The 12,352-nt window shown below is 49.0% G+C and overlaps 1 protein-coding gene across 1 annotated transcript; it reads left to right on the top strand.

Annotated features, from left to right (window-relative positions):
• The first annotated feature begins 1,254 nt into the window (after positions 1 to 1,254).
• REXO2 (RNA exonuclease 2) lies at positions 1,255 to 12,032 on the top strand. The gene is made up of 7 exons (XM_056107529.1): positions 1,255 to 1,455; positions 2,690 to 2,773; positions 6,090 to 6,167; positions 6,811 to 6,922; positions 8,300 to 8,408; positions 9,666 to 9,719; positions 11,591 to 12,032. Exons 1-7 carry the CDS (start codon positions 1,309 to 1,311, stop codon positions 11,718 to 11,720), a joined length of 714 nt encoding a protein of 237 aa, XP_055963504.1. The 5' UTR covers positions 1,255 to 1,308; the 3' UTR covers positions 11,721 to 12,032.
• Positions 12,033 to 12,352: the final 320 nt, after the last annotated feature.

Genomic DNA, 12,352 nt, shown 5'->3' with positions numbered 1-12,352 from the left:
TTAAGAGATGCCTGTGCTTTAGTAGGTCCCAAAACCCTCTTGGTGGCATCTCCCTGCCTGGGTATGTTGGAAATTCATCTTATTTTAGTTCATTTGTTTATTTATTTGGGTCGGGCCACAGATGGGCTGTGTGCTCAGGGTTGAGTTCTGGAGGAACATGTGCAGTGCCTTGGATGGACCTGGTAGACCTGTGTGCAAGGCAGGTACCCTTACCTGCTCTTTTATCTGGATCCAGTAATAGAAATTTTAACTTGTTGGGACACATTAAAGATAATTTGATGAAAACTGAAGCTGATTGAGAGAGGACATAGGTGATTTTAGTAGTAATTCAGTTTCCTGCACAGGTCTGCTAGGCTTTGAACTTGTGCTGGTGGAGTCTCATCACCAGTGACACATAGCAGCCGACCTGCAACCTGGACAGTGTAACAAATACAGAATAACCCTGTGCCAAATCAAGGCAGGGAACTTTATTGAACATCTCATGAGTTCCAAGTGAAATTGTGGTATAAGATCTCATGAAATGTGAGGCAAGATTTTATCTAAGCATTTGTAAAAATTTTAATGATAGTGTCACTAGGCTTCTATTAAAAAAATAAAGGCACACACTGCCCTGACCTCTTGAGTAAAGCAAAACAATAAAACCCCCCATAAAACAACAAATCCCCCCCAAAAACAAAACAAAACAAAAAAAACCCAGCAAAAAAACCCAACCTTGTGTTGAGCAATAAAGCAGATAAGTGAAAAAAATGGGGTTTGTGTGTGGGGGGGTAAATAAATATATAAACACACGTATATGTGTTGAGTAATGAAGCACATAAGTGGAAAAAGTGGGGGAGTAACTATATATGAAGACGCAGACGCACACGTGTGTCTATTTGTGTGTATATATACATATATATAAAATTTGTATATATATAGATAGATGTATAATCCTAAATAGACAAATGTCCTTTTCAACGAGATGAGGTCGCGGAGTCTCTCTCGTCAAGGCGGTTGGAGACTAAGCAGACTCAGGAACTAACTCTTTGAAACGAACCAACTTAGTTCTGAAAAACATCCGCGTCCAGTAACACCCGAAAACACGTGGCGGGGGTGGGGAGCGCGGCCCCGGCAGCCGGCGGGACTCCGAGTCCCGTCACCCCCTGCGGCAGCCGGGCCGGGCGAGCGGAGCGGGCGGCGGCGCGGGGCACGCCGGGACTTGTGGTCCGCGGCCCCGGCGCCTCCCCGCGGGTTGGCGACGTTTAGCGACCAGCGCGCCTGCGCCGGCGCCGGCGGCGGAGCTCGGGGCCGTGGCGGCGCGTGCCGGGGATGCTAGGCGGCTCCCTCGGCGCCGGGCTGTTGCGAGGTGTGGGTGGGCGCCGCGGGCAGGTCGGGGCGCGCGGGTTCCGCGCGGGGGGCGCAGCCATGGCGGCAGGGGAGAGCATGGCCCAGCGGATGGTCTGGGTGGACCTGGAGGTGAGTGAGGTCGGCGGGCGGGGACGGCGAGGGCGCCGGGCTCGGGGCCCCGGGCCGGGGGCCTGCGCGGGGCAGCGCGGAGCCGGGCGCGGCGGGGCCGGGCGGGGCCCTCGGGGGCGCCCTTCGGCCGGGACCCCCGCCCCCAGCGCCCCGGGGCCCCGCACCGGCGCAGCCGCGCCCCCGCTCCGCCCCGGCCTTTCCGAACCCGGGCGGCTAGAGCGAGACGGGACTCCGGACGTGACTCAGCCCGGCCCCTCATTCCAGAGAGCCCAGGCCCGGGGAGGAGGATTCGGCTCCCCCCGAGGTCGGCCGGGGCCGGCGGCGGACTGGGACCCGCACTCGGCGCCCACCCGGCTTTCGGGGTCTCCCGTCTCGCGCCCGGGACGGCCCCGCTCGCGCCCCCTCCCCCCGCTCACTTTTCCTCCGGGGCTCCCGGGAGTCGGCCGAGCTGTGCGCGACGCCGAAGTGGGGCGAAGCACAAGCCTGGCACGCCCCGGGAAACTTCGGAGACGGGGCTGGGGGGGACGGCCGAGCGGGCTCCGCGCCGCCGAGGGCGCTGCATCTGCGGGAGAACCAGCTGGCAGGCCCGCAGCAGGCCCGGATACGGACCTACTGAATCACTGATGGACGTTTGGTGCCCGAGGGCTTGCCCAGAGACTGTTCACTGCCCCTCCTGTGTGGGTTGGTGCCGAGGGCCGGAGCAGTAGTAGTAGGGCCGGGAGGGCGCTGGGTTCTGGCCTGGAGAGGTCCCTGAGCGCAGAGGTAGTAGTGACCCCTGAGCCATTGCTGGGTGGGGTCCCAAAATGAAAAAATGAGTGTGTGTGTGTGTGTGTGTGTGTGTGTGTGTGTGTGTGTGTCAGTAACCCCTGAGCATTGCTGGGTGGGGTCTCAAAATGAAAAAAAAGAGAGTGCGTGTGTGTGTGTGTTCTGGGACATAAACGGAGCACTTTGAGGGTACCCTTGAGAAAGAGAGAGAGAGGGTGTGTGTGCGCGTGTGTGTACGCGTGTGTTCTGGGACACAAATGGAGCACTTTGAGGGTACCCTTGTTGGGTGAAGTTGTGACCCAAGTTTATAGGCCAGAACAAGGGGTGTGTGGGGTGTGTGTGCGTGTGTGTGTACTGGGACATAAACTGAGCACTTTGAGGGTACCCTTGTTGTGTGAACTTGTGACCCGAGTTTATAGGCCAGAACGAAGGTTTCGTGTTTGTTAAAGAGACTGATTTCTTATTGCAGATGACAGGATTGGACATTGAGAAGGACCAGATTATTGAGATGGCCTGCTTGATCACAGATTCTGATCTCAACATCCTGGCCGAGGTAGGTGAGGTGGCGGGCGCCGGTCACGCAGTTGAGAATGTCGTGGGGATGGATGTCAAAATCATCCGCCCCTCCCATCTCTTTATTTAAGAAAGAAATCCACAGAGCCCCACGTGGTGTAGTAGGTCAGGTAACATGGGCACTAGCACCAAGGGACTCCATCTCACAGCCTGGTTATTTTTCAGGAAGTTGGGGCAAAGTTACAGAAATGTGCTTTATCATTTACTGAGAGCTTACCAGGTCCCTGGCACAGTGGTAAATGCTTTATTTGCATTTGTTCACTCAGAATCGTTACAGCCGCAGCTCGGTGGAGATATTGTCTGTTTATTTTATGGAAGAGGATATTTTGGCACAGGTCTGTGGAATATTTTGCCCAGGGCTACCTCGCTGGCTGTTGGGGAAACCAGTTTAACTCCTCGAGGCCTACCAGTAAGACCAGTAAGAGGTGTCCTGCCAGGATTAGTGACCAAAGTTGACTTCTTCCCACGATAACCTGAGCTCTAACTTGGCTCTGTAGATCCAAGTTCTGCCTTTTCAACTGGCAGGCATTAGAAACAAAAGCCCACCTGTTGCCTTTTGACTGTGCATGAAGCCTCTTTGAATGTGTGACAGTTTCCCAAGCGTGTAAAGGGTATTGCCTTCCTAGAGCCTCAGCCCCAGGCTTTCTTTGGGTGACCATTTCCTGTCACCAGCAATGTTCAGAGGCAGCAAGATACTCTGGAAGAAGGACACAGGAGGAATGTCCATGGAAAAGAAAGTCTTTTTTATTTTTTTGAATTAAAAACATCATGATTTAACAAAGTTATTCATTATGCAGTTGTTTCATGCATTTAGCGTTCCAACACCACCAGTGTGACCTTGCTTCCCTCCACCAGTATCCCAGTATCCCTCCTAGTCCTAACCTGCCCCCTTTTGGAAAATAACCAATTTACTTTCTATTGCTTATTCCAACAAAACTTTAAAAAAAAAAAACTGGCAAATAGAATGGTAAGAATTAACTGGGAAAGAGTCTTTTTTTCCAAATGAGTTCCCAGAGGGCAGACTTCATTTACGCTCAGCACAGGTCAATTTGATAAATCTCCATCTAAGACTGTGTGGGGAAGGTAAAAAAAAGGGGAGAAGGCATTTCTTGGGAAAGTTTTATTTTGTGGAGTATCAGACATGTGGAATAGCAGTCTTAAAGTTCCCCCCAACAATTTCACCTGGAGAAGGTAGCCCGCGACTTTGTATTTTTCCCTATAGCATCTAGCACCTTTCCAAAAAGGGGTGGGGGGAAAACTCTAATCTAAAAACAGCTTTCTATAAATATCTGAGTTTTAGGTTTGGTTGTTTGGGAATTGGTGGAGATGAATACTCAAGAGAAGTGTCTTTATTTGACCAGCCCTGCTTATCCTTGGCCACAGAAGAGTATTTCCTTTGGACTGTTGATATAATGTGAAATACTGACAGTTTAATGGGCCATTTAACTGATCTGGACCCTGGAGGAAATCTGGGTCTGTCTTCCCACAGCTACAGATGAGTGTGGCATTTGCAAATAGACTCAGTCACATGAGGATAAGGATAGTTTTTTTTTTTTTTTAATGCTGAGGGATTGTTGGCATTTATGTGTCGATTCCATGGAAAAATCTGTTTTATTCTCGTATACAGGTCTGAGGGCAAATGTTTTATGCTGGCAGAACAGCAAATACTCTACTTAGAAATTTTTTTTTCTGTAGGTAGTGCTGTGTGCCAAACTGGGATCTAGAATGTTATTTAGCCTATTGCAGATGAATAGGATTTTTGTTGGATTTTTTTTTAATCAGATTTATTTTTTTTAAATGATGAGATTTTTTTTTTTATTTTGATCTTTTAATGTAATGTTAGCTGAGCACAATTTCTGCTGCATCTCCACAGAGATTGCCCGTTTTCCTGTTTGGCTAGAAGCCCTTGTTGGTTGTGTCACGTCAGGCAGTTCAGTCAAATTCTCGTTGGTCATTTCAGTGATTGTAGGGTCCAAGTGTGCAGCTCAGCTTTTGAGCAGGAGCTCCCAGCCTGGACCCACAGGCAAACATCTCAGTGCTCGCAAACTTTCTTCCTCCTTGGTAGTGATGATGATGCCTTGGACGTACAGTCTGCATCTTCCAGAAGGCTCACAGAACTTCCATTATCGTGGCTTCTTTGATCCTGTGATCTTTACTGGAAGGGGAGAGATCTGCGGTCCCACCCTCCAGCCCCAGAAACTAAGCCCGGGGGACTGGCTGGAAGGGCCCAGTCTGGTTTCTGTTATTGCCGAGACCCTGTGGAAAAACTCCCCATTGAATGTTTGGATTAAATGGCGCCAGGACATGCAGGGCCTCTCTTTCATCCTGGGGTTGAGTCCCAGCCCTCGCCGGCCCAGGAATCACTCAGTGTGACCCCTCCAACAGGAAAAAATACATATATACAGTTCAAAAATACATACTGTTAAAATGAAAGAGTAGAATTTTATCTAAAATAAATGTACAGTACCTTTCTTTCTTTCTTTCTTTCTCTCTCTCTCTCTCTCTCTCTCTCTCTCTCTCTCTCTTTCGAGGTCACACCCAGTAGTGCTTAGGGCTTACTCCTGGCTCTGAGTTCACTCCTGGTGGAGCTCAGGGAACTATATGGGGTGCGGGAGATTGAACCCAGGTCAGCCACATATGAGGCAAGCGCCCTACCCACTGTGCTATCACTCTGGCCCCATACCATAAGCATTTATTTTACCCCTATTCTCCTGGTCTGCTCTCCAGAGTTTCTGTGAATATGTGATTTTCTTTTTTAAACATCTGTGAATGAAAGTCTGCAATTATTTACTATTTTGCAGTTTGCTTATTTTCCTCTCAGTATTAGTTCTTTTTAAAATAAATCAGGGTCTGGCAGACTTTTCCTGAAATGACTCAGATGTTCAATATTTTAGGGTTAGAGTGCTACATTACCTCTTGTTACGTGTTTTTAATTTTTTTTTAATAAACTTTTACGAATATGTGTAAAAAATTGTGCACTTTCTGGCAAAAATAAAATAAGAAGTCACAGGTTGGGGCTGTAATTTGCTGACCTTTGCCCAATATCTGTGTCTTCTACTAGTAGGTATTTGTGTGTGTGGGGGAGGGTGATTATGTAGGATTTTTTTGTTGTTTTTATGTTTTTTGCTATAATAGTGCAGGAGTGAATGAGGACTGTCTTTAGAGTTAACAAAGTGCCCTTATTTCTTACGTTCTTTGGTAAGTATATTTAATCCTTAAAGCGGCTTAAGCTATACCTCAGAAACCCACGTCTTCCCTGTTGATTCTGGATGTCTAATGGCTTTTCCTGTCCACAGGGCCCTAACCTGATTATTAAACAGCCAGATGAGTTACTGGACAGCATGTCAGATTGGTGTAAGGAGCATCATGGGAAGGTAACATTACCAAATGACAGGATTGCTGCTTTGGGGACCTGTAACCAGCTTGTTGCTGCCACCTCTGAGCCCAGGGCCATTGTTAGATGGTGTTTAAGACAGGGTTAGAGGAAGGTGGCTTGGCCAGTCCGGGAGTCCGCATGCTAGTTTACCTTTCGTCTCTGGGACCTCGGAGATCATCTCCTCCTGAATGTCCTCTTTTTTCTTCTCCTGCATTCAATCTGTTGAGAACGCAGTGTGGATTGTCAAGTATTGCTCAAGTCCGTCTTGGATAAGGTTAGCTGTCAGCTGTCAGAGCAGGGGCAGTGCTGCTCACCTGGTAATAGTTGTTTCTTGCCAGAGGTTCAGTCCTTGGACTTTGAGCACCATTTTTTTTCTCCTCCCTCCACACACCCCCCTCTCGTGGAGATGCTATTAACAGTCGGGGAACATAGCGTAATTTGACTTGGATTCTTGGAGAAAACAATTTTTTTTTGGATGCAGAGATGGCTGTTTCAGTTTGAACTTGAGCTTGATAAATGAGCCAGGTCTGGTTAGCTCTGGTTATATTTGTCCACCTTAGAAGTGAAGTTGTGTTTCTGGATGCCTTTGAAAACTGACTTCATGTGTTTCTGGTGGGGGGGCCGGGCATTCTCTCTTGCAGTCTGGTCTAACCAAGGCAGTGAAGGAGAGCACAATGACACTGCAGCAGGCAGAGTATGAATTTCTGTCCTTTGTCCGACAGCAGACTCCTCCGGGGCTCTGTCCACTTGCAGGTAAAATCCAATCCTCCGTCCCCTTGTTAGAATAGCCTCCTGTAGTGGCTCAAGAGACTGCAGTTCCAGAAAGATCGGCCGAGACCGTCTTGTCTGCCGCTTACTCTGATTTGGATTACACCTATTAAAACTTTTGTGTTCAAGTTTTTCCACACGAATGTGGGGAAAGCGCCCTGAAACTTGACCCGAGCCCTGGGATACGCAGACTACCTCAATCAGACGTTTCCCTGTATTTGTATTAGGGGAATATCCTCAAGTGTACAGAAAACTTGGATTCAGTGATTGTTAACTGTGTGCCCCCTTTTGCTTTGCCTGTCTTATTTTTTTGGTTGGACTTTTGAAAGTAATTTTGCAGGCGTCATCACACTTCATTCTTAAAACACATGACCATCAAACATTTCCTAAGATTGAGGACACTGTTTTCTTATGTAACCACCATGTCATGATCACATTTAAATTAAGATAATTAAAAGTAATCCAGTAACACCCTCTGATGTCGAGTTCACGGCCAAAGTGTCTAGCCATTTCTTTTTCTTTTTTTAGCAATAGTTAATCAAGACTCATGCATTTTATTTGCTATTATATCTCTTTAGTTTCAATTGAAAATGTTCATCTGGCTTTTTTTTTTTTCCTGTGACACTTTTTTGAGTCACGGGGCCATTTCTTCAAGATTTGGAAATGCCTGCCATTGTGAGAGGGAAATTAATGTTCTATGGAGATATATTTGTATTTGTATATGTAAACTGATGTAGTAACTTATATTTATTTTAAACATCCTTTTAAAAAGTTTGACGTTAAGTTCCAGAGCATATATTGTATCATTCCCCTCCCCACCCACCCCCAGACCCCACCCTTCCACTCCCCCAGCCAATGCGGCCGACTGGTGTCTATATTAAAGTTCTCATTTAAAATGTAGTGTTTTTAAATATACATTGCTGTATGGACACATGAATATGGCTATGGTTTGTTATAACTGGAATGTAAATAAAGGTTTGTCTACTTATGTGATCCAGTATAAATTTTCAGTGTTAGTGGTGTGGATTTTGGAACCTTGGGAGAAAAATCTATGCATCAGGTGTGATTTTTTTTTTTTTTTTAGAGTAACAAATAGATCTGTATGTTATCTTAAAGTATGTTCCCTGGTAGATTTATCCTTGTCATTGAGAGGATATTTGCAAATCCATGATGAGTGAACTGTGTCACCTAATCAACCAGACTCAAAACCTCACGTAGAAATCTTTAGGTGCTTTTAGAAATGGTTTGAAATGAAAACAAAGAAAAAATTCATCTTCATTTCAAATATAGTTTGTGAGCTTTTATTTCCTTTCGTGTAACGTCTAGAAATACACAGATGCGGTATGCTTCGTGTCTTTCTAGGAAATTCAGTTCATGCAGATAAGAAGTTTCTTGACAAATACATGCCCCAGTTCATGAAACATCTTCATTATAGAATAATTGATGTGAGCACTGTTAAAGAACTGTGCAGGTAAGGGCTATATTTAGGATCAATTAAGTTGCCTTCTTTAGCATGTTTTAATTGAGAAATCTGTGGAAAGTTAACTGAATAGTGCTTTAGCGCTGAGCATCTGCCGAGTGGGTGTACTGACTTCCTCATCCCATTCTCACTTGGGCAGGGCCTTAATTCATCCTGGACTAGTGAGAGTAGGTGGGGAAGCAGTGTCAGAAATCCAGTGCTCGTGCTTAATCAGAAGCTCGAGGGGCTGCCCAGGCTCTGGCAGGCAGCTGTGGGACTTGTGCGTGCCGGCACTTCCGAGGGAAAACCCGCCAATTGCCAGGAACCCGGTGGGGTGACAGAGGTGTGGAGGACACAGCTTTAGCCTGGCCTCTGCGAGCTCGGACACCGCCTTGTGCAGAGAGAGTCAGAAAGGGCCAGGAAAGGGGCGAGCCAGGGAAAGCTTGAGACCGGAAGCAGCTCTCACGTGGCCGTTTAGAAAGAGTAGAAGTGCTCCCATGATTTGAGCAGGTAGAGGCTGTTCAGAGCACAGGCAGTATAGGAGGGAGCAGGAAGGACGAGGGCCCAGCCGTGTCCAGGCTCATGCGTCTCAGTGGGGTGTCCAGGCCGGAGGCTGGAAGAGGCAGGGCTCAGGGTGGGAGCATCAGCTCATAAGAGATGGGATTCCTCTAGAAATACTTTGCGTTTCTTTTAAGCAAAGAGGAATGAGGGATGGGATGATGGGAGCTCTCTGAGCAGAAAGCGGGAGATAAATGGGGTGACAAGACGGGTGAGTCAGCTCTGAGAAAGGGAAGGCAAGGGGACCGAGCAGAGGGGGATGGAGATAGTTTGAGAATGGCAGTCGGCGAGGGTGCCCCTCATGGGCGAGCGCTGGAATGACCGGGCAGAGGAAAGGAAGAGGAAGGCTCCAGGCGACTTTGGTGTTTGGACTTTGTCAGTTTACCTGGGTGACTGGCATTGTTCAGAGAGAGAAAGGGCCGGCAGGCGTGACTTTCTAGAGATGTTGGATTTGAAGTGTTGGGATGAGTTTTAGGTTCAGTTGGCCAGCAGGTTTTGGCGGGGTGGGCATACCGAGGCTGAAACCTTAGACCATGGCCAACTTGGCCCGAGCACACCCGGAGCGAGGGGAGAGAAGAACAGGCGCCGACAGGAGGCCCCGATAGGGAGCCAGGCCGGCAGTCACGCCCCAGATGCAGGAGTGACTGGCTGGTGATGATGCTGTGTATTTGAGACAGTTTCCTTTGAGAGTTCCATTTCTGCTGTGTGTAGACGCTGGTATCCAGAAGAATATGAATTTGCACCAAAGAAGGCTGCTTCTCACAGGTAAGTGTGGGGCCTACCAAGGGCTGGGTCATTTGACACATTGCCAGCCTCCCAACCCCCCAGTGCCCCACTGCGTGAAATGAAGTCTCCCCGCCCTTTTTTTGGGGGGGGGTTGGGGGGAGAGGGTTAGCAGATGGCAAATGAATTTTTTCAGGGACTTGAGTCAGATTCATCTGGAGATGGGTGGCGTCTGGGTCCTTACTGCCATTCTGAAATCGAGGGGACTCACTTTGTACAGCTCTTGGAATCCTTTTGGGTCCTAGATGGGCAGCAGTAACTTCCCAGTCAGCTTGGGGGCTACCTGGAACCTCTTCGGGCAGGCTGCGTGAATCTGAATATCTTCTGGATTCTTTTGCAGATGGCTGTTTCTAGTCCTTCCTTGGGCACAGATGCGTGAGGGGTTTAAAGACCCTGGTGGGGCGAGTCTAGTGTCCTCTTTGGCATTCCTTGGGAGGAATGTGCCACTCGGCAGTGGGGTGCATGGCCACTCTGCAACCACGTGTGCGGGCCCCCTGCAGTCCCTCCCCTGTGGAGCAGTGGGAGAGGTGCCGTGGACGCGCCCTTGTGGCCTCCCAGAGCTGGACCGGGATGCCTGGCTGGAGCAGTTGGTAGTTGGGAGAGTTGGTCATCTTCTCCCGTTTCAGAAAGGCCGGAGCGGCCCTTTTGTGTTGCTCTTGGCGTCACCGTCCGCAGACAAGATCTGAGGCTGCCCTTTTCCCTGCCTGATGCAGCTCCTGCAGTGTGGTGCCCGGCTCGCCCTGGCCTCGCAGGCTCTCGTTTGGCTGCACACGGTCTTCTGGAAGTATTTTGGACTCTCAGGTCTCTATAGGATTTCGGGGTCAGGGATCAGGGGTCCCAGGCCTCAGCTACCCGGAAGCTGCGTTCCTGAGGGCTCTGACTGCCCCCATGGATGGGAGGAGCCAGGCCATTGCCTGCAGCCCAGAAGTTGCCTTGGTGGGACTGATACTGAGTGCCTGCAGCTCGCTCTCCACGAGAGGTCCCTGGCCCCTGTTGCTCAGAGCTTGGTGCTTGGCCTGCTCACTGTGCAGTGCTCCCCCGACTCCCCAGACTATAGCAGGGGAAGCATCCTGTGGCCGGAGGAGGAGGACTGAGAGATGGAGGATATTGGGGGGCTAAGCGGGGGGGGGGGGTCACCCCGCAGCAGGGGGTCACCCGCTCTCTGCTTGTCCCAGTGCTGGTGGCTTGAGTCAGGTCCCATTTTGTGCAGGCGAACCCTGTCCCACGGGTTGGTCACAGAGTCCAGTGCAGTGGTCACCTCAGGCTCAGCACCCATGGCTGGAGGCCCCTGCTCCCTCCTCTTGGAGTGCCCACCACCATGCATGCAGTGCCCTCCGTCAGTGTTCCCCAGAGCACTTTGGACAGAGACTTGAGATTTTCCTAAACTTTTTGTTTCTTTCCTTCTGGCTTTTTGGGTCACACCTGGCAAGGCTCAGGGATTACTCCTGGCTCTGCACTCAGGAATTTTCCTAGCAGTGCTCAGGGGCCATATGGGATGTTGGGGAATGGAACCCGGGTTGGCCGCGGTGCAAGGCAGACGCCCTCCCCGCTGTGCTGGCGCTCTGGCCCTCCTAAACCTTTTGAGCTTGGAATTCATTTTTGCCCCTTGCCATGGCACAGCCCAGCACCTTAGGGAACGGTTTGGGAAACTTGACTCTTGTCACGCTTGAGGTTATTTTTTAATCAAACCTTTATTTTTAAGAAGAACAAAACCTCCTTACCTCTGCTTGGCAGAAGTCGTCCCCTTGGCCCGGGTGGCTGCTGTGTGTGGTCGTGCCCGGCAAAGTGCCGCTCCCCGAGGGAGTGCCCCCTCCTCCCGGGCACCCCACTCAGCTCGGTGTGTTTGCTCGCAGGGCGCTCGATGACATTAGTGAAAGCATCAAAGAGCTTCAGTTTTACCGAAATAACATCTTCAAGAAAAAAACAGACGAGAAGAAGAGGAAAATCATAGAGAATGGGGAAAATGAGAAGACAGTGAGTTGATGCCAGTTCTCACGCCGAGGCCGCAGAGTTCTCTGGGAGCGACTTCCGGTGGTATTGGTTTTCCCTCTTTCGTTCACGCTGATTGCTTGGCTGACCGCCTCTCAGTTAACTCGAGTCTCTAGGTTACTCGAGCAGACGGCACCTGAAATAGTATTTTTCTCCTAACATGCTGTTCTCGTTTCTGACACAGCGCTCCTTTGTAAGTACCAGGCCACGTTCACCCCTTGGTACATAACCTGCATTTGCTTTTAGACTTTCTTTTGTTTAAAAAAAAAATTATTAATAATAAAGCTAGTTCTATTGAAATGCAAACCTTTTTGTACCATCTGTTCTTTAGTGGTTTGATCATTGCGTAATGATTTTTTTTTTTTTTTTATTTTTTAACATAGTGTGGCTGATGTTTAAATTCTCTTAACTATTGGGAACAGATTGAGTTTCTTATGTTAACACGGAAACTTGCTTTGTTTTGCTTTGTAAATCAAAGGGAGAGTAACCGGAGATAGAGTCAACGAAGCAAATCGAGGCTCATTTTTCATGGTTTCTGCCATCCCACTATTGGATAGATTCTATTTGGCATGATTTGATTGGGGGTGGTGTGTGTGTGTGTGTGTGTGTGTGTGTGTGTGTGTGTG

This window comes from Sorex fumeus, unplaced genomic scaffold (assembly GCF_029834395.1).
Source record: "Sorex fumeus unplaced genomic scaffold, SorFum_2.1 ptg000169l, whole genome shotgun sequence".
NCBI lineage: Eukaryota > Metazoa > Chordata > Mammalia > Eulipotyphla > Soricidae > Sorex > Sorex fumeus.
Note: the sequence above shows the minus strand (reverse complement) of the source record. Positions and strands in the feature narration are given on the sequence as shown.

Excerpts from the sequence above, each read along its gene's own strand:
- REXO2 (XM_056107529.1), top strand. The coding sequence starts at position 1,309 with ATGCTAGGCGGCTCCCTCGGCGCCGGGCTGTTGCGAGGTGTGGGTGGG. Across the intron at positions 6,923-8,299 it reads GGGGCTCTGTCCACTTGCAG|GAAATTCAGTTCATGCAGAT; the intron begins GTAAAATCCAAT and ends GTGTCTTTCTAG. Across the intron at positions 8,409-9,665 it reads ACTGTTAAAGAACTGTGCAG|ACGCTGGTATCCAGAAGAAT; the intron begins GTAAGGGCTATA and ends TGCTGTGTGTAG.